The 13,540-nt window shown below is 37.1% G+C and overlaps 1 protein-coding gene across 1 annotated transcript in view; it reads right to left on the minus strand.

Annotated features, from left to right (window-relative positions):
• The window catches only part of LOC134368150 (vigilin-like), a 51,712-nt gene extending 38,378 nt beyond the window's left edge, over positions 1-13,334 (minus strand). The window contains 1 exon segment of the mRNA XM_063084700.1: positions 13,331-13,334. Coding sequence (XP_062940770.1) covers positions 13,331-13,334 — 4 coding nt within the window.
• Positions 13,335-13,540: the final 206 nt, after the last annotated feature.

Here is a 13,540-nt window from a genome sequence, read left to right on the forward strand (position 1 = left end):
ATAGACCACTGCAATTATATTTTTTTTAAAAGAAAAACATTCAGAACTGAAGATGTAACAAAACAAATATCATATAATATACCAGAATAATAGGAAATGAAAGAAACCAATATCTAGACATAATCTGCTGGAATATTCAAAGGATAAAGTTAGAAACACACAAAAATCCAGAAAAGGTCAAACTATGTTATCAGGAAAGAGTGAATAATTAGAATGGTTTAAGCTGGCTCTGAAACACTGCATACATAAAGGTTGACAGGACAACTTAGAATTTTAAGGAACATTCTGACTTCATAATGAAAAAATTAACTAGGTGGCCACACGGTCACAGTACTAGGCTTGGCCTAGGCTAGAATACTAAAGACATACGCAGTGATCAATATAAATATAAAGACAAAAGCAAAAAAACATTATGGGATACCATACATAATGATTGAAGAGATAAGATATAAATACTTTGCAAGGAGTGATAATGGAGTAACGAGGGTATATAAGGAGTTGCTAAAAAACAGACTATTACAATTAGACTTTTTTTAAAAGAAGAAAAAGGAAGACATACCTAAACATAATCTATTAGAACTTTCAAAGATCAAGGATAATATTAGAAAACTACAAAATCCAGAAAAGGTAAAAAATATATTACCTGGAAAGAATGAATTATCAGCCTGGCTTAAGCTGGCGCTGAAACTCTGTGTACATGAAGGTTGACAGGACAAATCAGCATTCTGAGAGAGTTGCTTCTGACCTCACAATGAAAAAGCCAACCAAGACGGCCACATGGTCACAATGCTAGGATTGGCCTGGACTAGCATATTAAAGACATACACAAGTGGTAGATATAAATTCAAAGACAAAGACAGAATATAAAAAAAAAGACATTTAAATATTATGGTATATTTACACAAGTGATAGATACTAAAAATTCAAATACAAAATCAAGAAATAAAAAAGGCATTGAGGTATTATGGCATAAAATATATTGTGATTAAAGAGAAAAATAAATAAATAATTTGGAAGGAGCAATACTAGAGTGACAAGCACATGTAAGAGAAGCTGCTGAGAAAAAGACCAAAACATTAAAAAAGGGAAAAAAATTCCAGCAGACATAAATTTAAAAAAATAGCACAGCACATATGAAAATAATCATAAAGGAAACATGTTAATGTCTAGACATTAATCTCCTGAAACTTTCAAAAGTCAAGGATAAAGTTAAAATCCCACAAAAATTCAGAAAAGGTAAAAAATACACTACCTGGATAAAAGGTAAATTATCATACTGTTCTAACGTGGCTGTGAAACACCATGTGCATGAAGGTTGCCAAGACAATTTAGATAAAATTTTGAGGGAGTTTCTGACTTCATAATGAAAAAGCCAACCAAGATGGCCACGTGCCCATAGTGCTAAGATTGGCCTAAGCTAGGATATTAAAGTTACACTGTATTCAGCTGCGGGATAAAAATTGGATATTTTTAAAAGCAAAATAAAACTTGAAAATTTATGACAAAAGTTTTGATGTTGAAAGATTAGAAAACATAAATAACTTATGTGAATTAATAGTATACTCAACATTCATAATGTTTTTTTTTTTTTTTTAAAAAAATATACTGTTACAAATAAATTGGGTGGGAGTGGGAAATGAACAAAATAAAATTTTCCAGAGCTGAACACATAAATCAAGTTAAAATTTTACTATTTAAAATGTTAATAATAATTACCATTATAAATAATACTGGAAACAGGCCAACATATAAACAGAATCAAGCAAAATGTTTGGTGGCAAAGATGAAAAGAGACTCACACCAATATCTAGAAAAAAAAATACTATCTGCAAAGGATGAATTATCACACTGGTCTGAAATTCTCTAAAAGTATAGTCCCAATACTAGCTGGGAATTTATACAAAATTTTGAGAGATTCTGTGACATAAAAATGTAAAATTCAACCAAATTATCTTAGGATATTGAAAAATGTACTCCACTTATCTGGTAAATGAATTTTTTTTTTCAAAAGATGACTGGTAAGGGGATCTTAACCCTTGACTTGGTGAGCAACCGGCCATCCCTATGTGGGATCCGAACCCGTGGCCTTGGTGTTATCAGCACCACACTCTCCCGAGTGAGCCACAGGCCGGCCCGTAAATGAACATTTTTAAAAAATTAAAAATGTTTTATTATGTAAAAGGAATTATTCTATAAAAAGGATTGGTGGTAAAGGCAACCAGAAAAGACAAATTGTAAGAAGAGAAAATAGTCACCATACACGAGTTTGCTGAAAAAGCAAAAATTTTCCGCAGCTGAAGAAATACCTGAATTCAAAAATTATCCCACAATTTAACAGTATAATAGAGTACAATATTGAGCCTCACTATAGGGAAAATTGCAAATGCCAAGGATAAAGAAAATTCTACAAGAATTCAGAAGGGAAAAAATGTCACTGGTCACAGGTTAATTATCAGAATGTGCCACTGAAGATTGGCAGGGCAATTTGAAATCTTGAGGAACTCTATAATCCCACAATGAAACTCAAATAAGCTGGAAATACGTTCATATTAGCATTCACATGCACTCTAGTTTTACCTTTAATTCCACTCATATTCTGAGGTAATGTGACCAAAGAGTTTGAAAAGACCATATTTTAGTACAGTATTACTGGAAGATTTACACTACATTATTTGAGAATAGACACTTGATGGTCTAGACCAGTACAATCCAGGCAAAAAATAATGGAAGCCATACATATACACCTCATATGTAATTTGTAATTTTCTAATAGCACCTTAAAAAAGGTTATATTGATTATAGTCATATAATCTAACATAATATGTTCCAAATATCATTTTAACAGGTAATTATATAGAATACTAATTATGTATTTTTTAAAATTTTTATTATTCATTATTTGAAAAGTGGTATGTATTTTAGCCATACAATATTTCTTAATTTGAATTGCTGTATTTCAACTGTCCATAATCATATTAATGGCTATTATATTGGAGAGTGTAGCTCTAGACCAATGTGTAATCTGAAAACCAGAACAGTACACTGTGTGTTATTACTTCTCAGTGAGTTTTATGTTGAAATTAAGAACAAACATTAGAAACTTTTATAGCAATTTGGTATTTCTGTGGCATCTAATTTAAAGTTAAAAAGCAGGCTTGTACTTTGTCGGTTCTCTTTTGATTTCACTTCTCTAATAATTAATTTTAACTTAATTATATTTTACAAACTATCAATCTACAGTGAACTGGGATAAAAATGGTCCTTCAGCACAGATGGTTTGAGAAGCACTGGGCTAGCAGCGGTCTAGAAAACATCATTCAAAAATTTCATTTACATGATAAAGAACATAAGAATTTCATTAATTGAATAAGAAATTTATTCTAAAGATCAGGGCCCACAAGCTTTCTAATTATACCCAAAAACTGGTTCCTCAGAGAGCAAACAAATATGTGTATTATTTATTATATTTTACATTTTCTTTTCTGTATTTGCTTATTGTATCAGGGTTCTCCAGAGAGAGATTGGCATTAGCAAGTGCAATTGCCTTTACTTAAAGACAATTGATTGTAGATGTTAATCACATCTGCAAAGTCTTTTCATAGCACCATCTGCAATAACATTTGTCCAAAGAACTCATCACCATAGCTCAGCTAAGTTGACCCTAAAATTAATTATTACAATCGACTCGTTGTCAATATGGCATCATACACATCTTCTTTTTTTTTTTTTAATTTTATTTTGTCGATATACATTGTAGCTGATTATTGCTACCCATCACCAAAACCTCCCTCCATTCTCCCTCCCCCCCTCCCCCCCAACAATGTCCTTTCTGTTTGCTTGTTGTATCAACTTCAAATAATTGTGGTTGTTATATCTTCTTCGCCCCCCCCCCGGTTTGTGTGTGTGTGTGTGTGTGTGTGTGTGTGTGTGTGTGTGAATTTATATATTAATTTTTAGCTCCCACCAATAAGTGAGAACATGTGGTATCTCTCTTTCTGTGCCTGACTTGTTTCACTTAATATAATTCTCTCAAGGTCCATCCAGGTTGTTGCAAATGGCAGTATTTCATTCGTTTTTATAGCTGAGTAGTATTCCATTGTGTAAATGTACCACATTTTCCGTATCCACTCATCTGATGATGGACATTTGGGCTGGTTCCAACTCTTGGCTATTGTAAAGAGTGCTGCGATGAACATTGGGGAACAGGTATACCTTCGACTTGATGATTTCTATTCCTCTGGGTATATTCCCAATAGTGGGATAGCTGGGTCGTATGGTAGATCTATCTGCAATTGTTTGAGGAACCTCCATACCATTTTCCATAGAGGCTGCACCATTTTGCAGACCCACCAACAATGTATGAGAGTTCCTTTTTCTACGCAGCCTCGCCAGCATTTATCGTTCATAGTCTTTTGGATTTTAGCCATCCTAACTGGGGTTAGATGGTATCTCAATGTGGTTTTGATTTGCATTTCCCGGATGCTGAGTGATGTTGAGCATTTTTTCATATGTCTGTTGGCCATTTGTATATCTTCCTTAGAGAAATGCCTACTTAGCTCTTTTGCCCATTTTTTAATTGGGTTGTTTGTTTTCTTCTTGTACAGTTGTTTGAGTTCCTTATATATTCTGGATATTAATCCTTTGTCAGATATATATTTTGCAAATATTTTCTCCCACTCTGTTGGTTGTCTTTTAACTCTGTTAATTGTTTCTTTTGCTGTGCAGAAGCTTTTTAGTTTCATATAATCCCATTTGTTTATTTTTCCTTTGGTTGCCCGTGCTTTTGGGGTCGTATTCATGAAGTCTGTGCCCAGTCCTATTTCCTGGAGTGTTTCTCCTATGTTTTCTTTAAGAAGTTTTATTGTTTCAGGGTGTATATTTAAGTCCTTAATCCATTTTGAGTTGATTTTAGTATACGGCGAGAGGTATGGATCTAGTTTCATTCTCCTGCATATGGATATCCAGTTATCCCAGCACCATTTGCTGAAGAGGCAGTCCCTTCGCCACTGAATAGGCTTGGTGCCTTTGTCAAACATCAGCTGACAGTAAGTGTGTGGGTTGATTGCTGGGTTCTCTATTCTATTCCATTGGTCAGTGTGTCTGTTTTTATGCCAGTACCATACTGTTTTGGTTATTATAGCTTTGCAGTATAGCTTAAAGTCACGTAGTGTTATGCCTCCAGCTTTATTTTTTTTGCTCAGCATTGCTTTGGCTATGCGTGGTCTTTTATTGTTCCATATAAATGTCTGGATAGTTTTTTCCATTTCTGAGAAAAATGTCTTTGGAATTTTGATGGGGATTGCATTGAATTTGTATATCACTTTGGGTAGTATGGACATTTTCACTATGTTGATTCTTCCAATCCAAGAGCATGGGATATCTTTCCATCTTCTTGTATCCTCTCTAATTTCTCTCAGCAGTGGTTTGTAGTTCTCATTATAGAGATTTTTCACCTCCTTGGTTAACTCAATTCCTAAGTATTTTATTTTTTTGGTGGCTATTGTAAATGGGCAGGCTTTCTTGATTTCTCTTTCTGCATGTTCACTATTGGAGAAAAGAAATGCTATTGATTTTTGTGTGTTGATTTTGTATCCTGCTACAGTGCTGAAATCATTTATCAATTCCAGCAGTTTTTTTGTAGAGGTTTTAGGCTGTTCGATATATAGGATCATGTCATCTGCAAACAGGGACAGTTTGACTTCATCTTTTCCAATCTGAATGCCCTTTATTTCCTTCTCTTCTCTGATTGCTCTGGCTAGTACTTCCAACACTATGTTGAATAGGAGTGGTGAGAGTGGGCATCCTTGTCTAGTTCCTGTTCTTAAAGGAAAAGCTTTCAGCTTTTCCCCATTCAGGATGATATTGGCTGTGTGTTTGGCATATATGGCTTTAATTATGTTGAGATACTTTCCCTCTATACCTAACTTATAGAGGGTCTTTATCATGAATGAGTGCTGAACTTTATCAAATGCTTTTTCAGCATCTATAGAGATGATCATATGGTCCTTGTGTTTGAGTTTATTAATATGGTGTATCACATTTATTGATTTGCGTATGTTGAACCAACCTTGCATCCCTGGGATGAATCCCACTTGATCGTGATGAATAATTTTTCGTATGTGTTGCTGTATTCTGTTTGCTAGTAATTTAGTGAGGATTTTTGCATCTATATTCATCAAGGATATTGGCCTGTAGTTTTCTTTTTTGGTTATATCTTTACCTGGTTTTGGTATCAGGATGATGTTTGCTTCATGGAATGAGTTCGGGAGATTTGCATCCGTTTCAATCTTTTGGAATAGTTTGTAAAGAATCGGTGTCAATTCCTGTTTGAATGTTTGGTAAAATTCTGCTATGAATCCATCTGGTCCTGGGCTTTTCTTTGTTGGGAGCCTTCTGATAACAGCTTCAATCTCCTTTATTGTTATTGGTCTGTTCAAATTTTCTACGTCTTCACGGTTCAGTTTTGGGAGCTTGTGTGTGTCCAGAAATTTATCCATTTCCTCCAGATTTTCAAATTTGTTGGCGTATAGTTGTTTATAGTAGTCTCGAATGATTCCTTGTATTTCAGATGAATCAGTTGTAATATCGCCTTTTTCATTTCTAATTTTTGTTATTTGAGTCTTCTCTCTTCTTTTTTTTGTTAGCCATGCTAATGGTTTGTCAATTTTATTTATCTTTTCAAAAAACCAACTTTTTGATTCGTTGATCTTTTGAATTGTTTTTTGGTTTTCAATTTCATTCAGTTCTGCTCTGATCTTAATGATTTCTTTCCGTCTGCTAACTTTAGGTTTGGGTTGTTCTTGTTTTTCTAGTTCTTTAAGGTGAAGTGTTAGGTTGTTCACTTGCCATCTTTCTATTCTTCTGAAGTGAGCGTTTAATGCAATAAATTTTCGCCTCAATACTGCTTTTGCACTATCCCACAGGTTTTGGTATGATGTATCATTGTTTTCATTAGATTCAATAAATTTTTTGATTTCCTGCTTGATTTCTTCTTGGACACATATGTCATTAAGTAGAATGCTGTTTAATTTCCATGTGTTTGTATAGTTTCCAGAGTTTCGCTTGTTATTAATTTCTAGTTTTAATCCATTGTGGTCTGAGAAGATATATGGGATAATTCCAATTTTTTTGAATTTATTGAGACTTGATTTGTGACCTAATATGTGATCTATCCTGGAGAATGATCCATGTGCTGATGAGAAAAATGTATATTCTGAGGTTGTTGGGTGGAATGTTCTGTAGATATCTGCCAATTCCAATTGGTCTAGAGTCTTGTTTAGATCTTGTGTTTCTCTACTGATTCTTTGCCTAGATGATCTGTCTAATATTGACAGTGGGGTGCTCAGGTCCCCTGCTATTATGGTATTAGTGTCAATTTCCTTCTTTAGGTCTAATAGAGTTTGTTTTATAAATCTGGCTGCTCCAACATTGGGTGCATACATATTTATGATTGTTATGTCTTCTTGATGGATCAGTCCTTTTATCATTAAGTAGTGTCCCTCATTGTCTCTTTTTACGGTTTTTAGTTTAAAGTCTATTTTGTCAGATATAAGAATAGCTACTCCAGCTCGTTTTTCTTTTCTGTTTGCATGGTAAATCTTTTTCCATTCTTTCACTCTTAGTCTGTGTGAATCTTTATGGGTGAGGTGGGTCTCTTGTAGGCAGCATATAGTTGGGTCCTGCTTTTTGATCCAGTCAGCCAGTCTGTGTCTTTTAATTGGGGAATTTAAGCCTTTTACATTAAGAGTTGTTATTGAAAGGTGTTGATTTATTCCTAGCATTTTATTGGTTGTTTGGTTGTCTTAGGTGTCTTTTGTTCCTTGCTTTCTAATTTACTGTTTATTTTCTGTGTTTGTTGGTTCTTTAGGTTGTAGATAGTGTTTTTGTTAGCTTGTTTTCTCTTCGTGAATGCCATTTTTATTATACTAGCAGGTTTAGATTTTTCTTGGGTTTTTATGGCAGTGGTAGTTATTTTTCAGGAACCAAACCCAGTACTCCCTTGAGGATTTCTTGTAAGAGTGGTCTTTTGGTAGTGAACTCCGGCAGTTTTTGTTTGTCTGAGAAATATACTATTTGCCCTTCATTTCGGAAGGATAGCCTTGCAGGGTAGAGTATTCTTGGCTGGCAATCTCTGTCTTTTATTATTTTGAAAATATCATCCCATTCCTTTCTAGCTTTTAGGGTTTGTGATGAAAAGTCTGATGTTAACCTGATTGGGGCTCCCTTATAGGTGATTTGACACTTCTCTCTTGCAGCATTTAAGATTCTCTCTTTATCTCTGAGTTTTGCCAATTTGACTATGACATGTCTTGGAGAAGGTCTTTTTGGGTTGAATACATTTGGAGATCGTTGAGCTTCCTGGATCTGAAGATCTGTGATTTTTCCTATACCTGGGAAGTTTTCTGCCACTATTTTGTTGAATATGTTTTCAATGGAATCTCCATTTTCTTCCCCTTCTGGAATACCCATGACTCGGATATTTGAGCGCTTATGGTTGTCTGATATCTCTCTCAGATTTTCTTCAATGTCCTTGATTCTTTTTTCGTTCTTTTTGTCTGTTTGTGTTATTTCAAACAGCCCATCTTCAAGTTCAGAGGTTCTCTCTTCAACTTCGACAAGCCTGTTGGTTAAACTCTCCGTTGTGTTTTTTATTTCGTTGAATAACTTCTTCAGTTCAGCAAGTTCTGCTACATTTTTTTTCAGGACATTTATTTCCTTGTACATTTCCTCTTTCAGATCCTGTATACTTTTCCTCATTTCATCGTGATGTCTAGCTGTGTTTTCTTGTATCTCATTCAGTTTCCTTAGAATTATCACTTGAAATTCCTTGTCAGTCATTTCAAGGGCTTCTTGTTCTATAGGATCTAGAGTTTGAGATTTATTAACTTTTGTTGGTGTACTTTCTTGATTTTTTGTATTTCTGGTATCTTTTTTTTGGTGTTTATTCATTGTGGCCGGGGGTTTTACAGTTCACCGGTTTGAGACTAATGACTAACTAGGATGTTGCTGTGGTTGCCAATTTCGTATGGCTCCCTCCGTGACTGCTCAGTTGGCCTCTAGTGCCTTGTGTGTGTGGTTGCCTCAGGTCTTGGGCTTCTCCGGGGAGCCACCTTTCTGGTCAGCTTGGACTCTGCTGGGCTGGTGGATCACGTACCACAGGGTGTGTGATCTCTGTTGAGCTTTCACTTCCTGTGCAGGACTTCTTCCTGTTCCGTGTGCTCTGGTCCAGGCTGTTAGATCGTGCAGTGGCGACCCCACCAGGTGTGTGGTTTCTGTCGAGTCTCCGCCTCCCTGGCTGCACGTCTCCCCACTCTGTGCGCACTGTGCTGGGCTGGGGCGTGTCTTCTGCACCCCTCGTCTATCAGCTGGGCCTTCAAGACCCTGCTCGGCATTGCCTCGCCCAGGTAGTCTACCAGGTTTCTGCTGGGCACAGACGACCGGTTTCTCTGGGTGCCTTTGTAGCACTACATAGATCTTTCTTGGGTCTTCTTCACCTTTGTATCCCCCCAGTATATACTGAGTCTAGCGCCCACCTGCAGCCTGGTCTCTGGCAGGTTCAAGCGGACCTGGGAACTCTCCTACCACACTATTCCCAACCAGAAATTCGTTAGGCTTTTTTCCAAACTGGTGGCCGCAGAGATGGTATCTGCCTCCCAGTAACAGGGAGTTTACTTGGGGCCGGAGTGCAGGGTATGGTGGAGTGACAGTCGGCCCGCCCGTACTTCCTTGCCCTCCCAACACTGGCCCGGGACGCCCCCCGCCACCAGCCCCGCCAGAGAACCGCGGAGGGAGTGGGAGCAGAGGCCGGTCCGCAGGCTCCGGAAAGCCCAGCGCCAGGCCCAGCAAGTGGGAGGGCTCAGTGATGGCCGAGCAGGGCGGAGCTGCCCGTACCTGGGAAAATGGAGGCAGCACCGGGGCGGTGAGTGGCCTGGTGGTGCAGGCGGGAGCCGCGTGGGCATCCACCCCCCGAACAGAGCTGTGCCAGGGATCACTCACTGTGCTGTGCCAGGTCGGGTGCTCGCTCTCTGTCTCTGGTTTGCCGCCTTTCCCAGTTCTCGGCCGCTGCCGCCTCGGGCTGTTCAGTCGCGGTGCGGCTCGGGCGCTCCCAGGAATCTTCTTTAATGCTGTCCTGAAACCTCGAATCCTGAATAGGGCAGCTGGCCGCCTTCAGCACGGCCCCGGCCTCCGGGATCCTGGCTGCATCCACAGTAGCCCTGGGGCCGCATTCCCTGTTTCGAGACTCGCTTTTGCAGCTAAGAAACAGTTCTTTTCCTGCTCCACACTTCAAAGCTGTTGCCTGTAAATGAGGCAGCCTTTCCAGCCGGGGGCAAAGTGGCGGTCACCCCCCACGACCGGTCAGCAGCAGCAGACCTCCCTTAAGATATGGCGAGAGGAAGGCCCACAAGTTTCCCGGCTGCCTGAGGCCCAGTGGCCACCTTTTCCACCTCAGCTACTCCGCACCAGCCGCCACAGCCGCCGCAGTCGCCGCCATCTTGAAAAGCCCATATGATCTTTTAATTATATTTGTCTCAAGAACTTTTTGAAGTACCTTTGTACATTTGAATATGTACTTATAATCTTATGTATAATGCCAATACCTAAACTATGCCTAGTACATAATTGGAGCTCAATGAATATTTATTTAGTAAATGAATATAGGAGATAAGTATTTTCAGGTTTTTAAAAAAGGAAAATGCAAGTTTTATAGGAAGGAAAATTATTGATCAACCACGTGCACCATGAATGTAAGAGTTGGTGACAAATTTAATGCCCTGCATAGCCATGGAATTGTTTTCTTCATTTCTGTTTCAGATAGTTTTTTACTAAATGTATAGAGACATTATTAATTTTTGAGTATTGATTTTATTTTCTGAAACATTACTGTATTTGTGTATTAGTTCTAACAGTTTTTTGGTGGAGTCTTTTAGGGTTTTTTATATATAAGGACATGTAATAAGCAAACAGCAACAATTTCACTTCTTCCTTTTTTATTTGGATGCCTTTTATTTGTTTATCTTGCCTAATTGTTCTGGCAAGGACTTCCCATACTATGCTGAATAGAGTGGAAAGAGCGGGCATCTTTGTCTTGGTCCTGATATTAGAAAAAAAGCTTTCAACTTTTTACCAAATCTGTTGAGTATTTACCATGAAAAAGTGTTGCATTTTGTCAAATGCTTTTTCTAAACCTATTGAAATGATGACATGGTTTTTGCCTTTTATTCTTTTAATGTAGTGTATCACATTTATAGACTTGCATATGTTGAACCATCCTTATATTGCTAGGATAAATCCCACTTGATGATGAAAAATGATTATTTTAATGTGCTGTTGAATTTGGTTTGCTAGTATTCTTCTAAGGAAGTTTGCATCTATTATTATCAAAGATATTGACCTGTAATTTTTCTTGTAATGCCTTTGTCTGACTTTAGTATCTGGTTAATGATAGCCTCATAAAAAAATGTTTGGAGGTATTTCTTTCTCTTTGCTTTTTGGAAAAGTTTGAAAATAATTGGTATAAGTTGTTTCTTTAAATGTTTCTTAGAATTCAGCAGTTTAACCAGCAGGTCTTTGGCTTTTCTTCAATGGGAGACATTTTATTACTGACCCAATCTCTTTACTCATTGTTGTTTTGTTCAGATTTTCTATTTCTTCATGATTTAGTCTTGATAGGTTGTATGTGTCTATAAATTTATCTATTCCTTCTAAGTTTTCTAACTTGTTAGTGTGTAATTATTCATAGCAATCTTTTATGATCCTTTGTATTTCTGTGGTATCAGCTATAATTTCTTCTCTTTTGTTTTTTATTTTATTTATAGTCTTCTCTCTTTTATTCTTATTTAGTTTAGCTAATGAAAGGCTTTAAAAATGTCTATGCTACCCACAACAATGTAGAGATTCAGAGCAAACTCTGTCAAAATCCCAATGCCATTTTTACAGAAATGAAAAACAATTCTAAAATTTATATAGAACCACAAAATACCCAAAATAGTCAAAGCAATTTTGAGAAATAAGAAGAAAGCTGATTATATCACACTTCCTCAATTCAAATGTATTTTAAAGCTACAGTAATTAAAATAGTATGGTACTAGCAAAAAAACAGACATATAGGCCAATGGAAAAGAAACCAGAGTTCAAAAATAAACCCATGCATATAAGGTCAACCAGCCTTCCACGAGGGTGCCAGTAATACACACTGGGGGAAGGATAGTCACTTCAATAAATGATACTGGGAAAACTGAATATTCAAGTGCAGAAGAATAAAATTGGGCCCCTATCTAACATCATACACAAAAATAAACTCAAAATACATTAAAGACTTAAATGTAAAACCTGAAACCATAAATCTCCTAGAAGAAAACATAAAGCAAAACTTCATGACTTTTTTTTGCTTGTGATTTCTTGGATATCACACCAAAAGCACAAACAATTGGGACTGTATCAAACTAAAAAGCTTCAGCAGAGAAAAGGAAATAATCAAGTGAGAAGAAAACCTATAAAAAAGAAGAAAATATTTGTAAACCATTTATTTGAGAAAAGGTTTATCTCTAAAACATGTAGGAGACTCTTACAACTTAATAGTTAAAACAAACAAACAAGTAAATAAAAACTAATAATGGGATTAAAGAAATGGACTCAGAATTTAAATAGATATTTGTCCAAAGAAGACATACAAACAGCCAACAGGTACATGAAAAATGCTCAACATCACTAATCATAAGGGAAATGCAAATCAAAACTACAATAACTTATCATCTCACATCAGTCAGGATGACTGTTATTTAAAAAATAAAACATTACAAGTGTTTAGTGAAGTTGTGGAGAAATTGGAATCATTGTGCATTTTTAGTTGGGATGTAAAATGGTGCTTTTGTTAAGGGATGCCCCAACCCCTACTGACTTTAACATATGCATTCTGCTTCTGTACAAATCGCTTGCTAAAATAAATGGGGAATCCAGGATAGGGAGGGGCTACAGGGCTAACCACAAAATTAGCTTATGCACCACTGGCTTGCTTGCATTGGCTAGATTGTGTCAGGCGTGAAAAATTCCCACCTAGCTAAAAATAAAAGCTGCGAGAGGTTTCAACTCGGGGCTGCACTTCTCCATTGGCCTGTGTAGCCCTGGCTGCCAGAAATAAACCCTTTTCCTTTTCCTATCACCCGGTTCTCATGGGCAAATTTCTTTTACCTGTCAGATGTTGGCCATAACATTTGGGGGCTCGTCTGGGATCCCTTAAGCCTCTCGAGAACCATCCTTTTGGCCCTGGGACTTTTTGGATCTCTAGGGGAGAATTCCTGAAAAGACGTTCTTCAGCCCCACAGAGACAAACCCATGGCAGGCGCCATCAAATTTGATGAGTCGACTCCTTGGTTGGGAAAAAGGCTAGGCTGGACGCAGCCATAGATGCCTCTTTCCCTGGATCAAATGAGATGTCATTCTGATCCATTGGGACATTTTTTAGGTTGTTGGGACTTTCATTTTGATTTTTAAATCTTTTATTATATGTGTATTGTTTGTTAATTTCAGTCTGTGTTTAAGT

Source organism: Cynocephalus volans, chromosome X (genome assembly GCF_027409185.1).
Source record: "Cynocephalus volans isolate mCynVol1 chromosome X, mCynVol1.pri, whole genome shotgun sequence".
Lineage (NCBI taxonomy): Eukaryota > Metazoa > Chordata > Mammalia > Dermoptera > Cynocephalidae > Cynocephalus > Cynocephalus volans.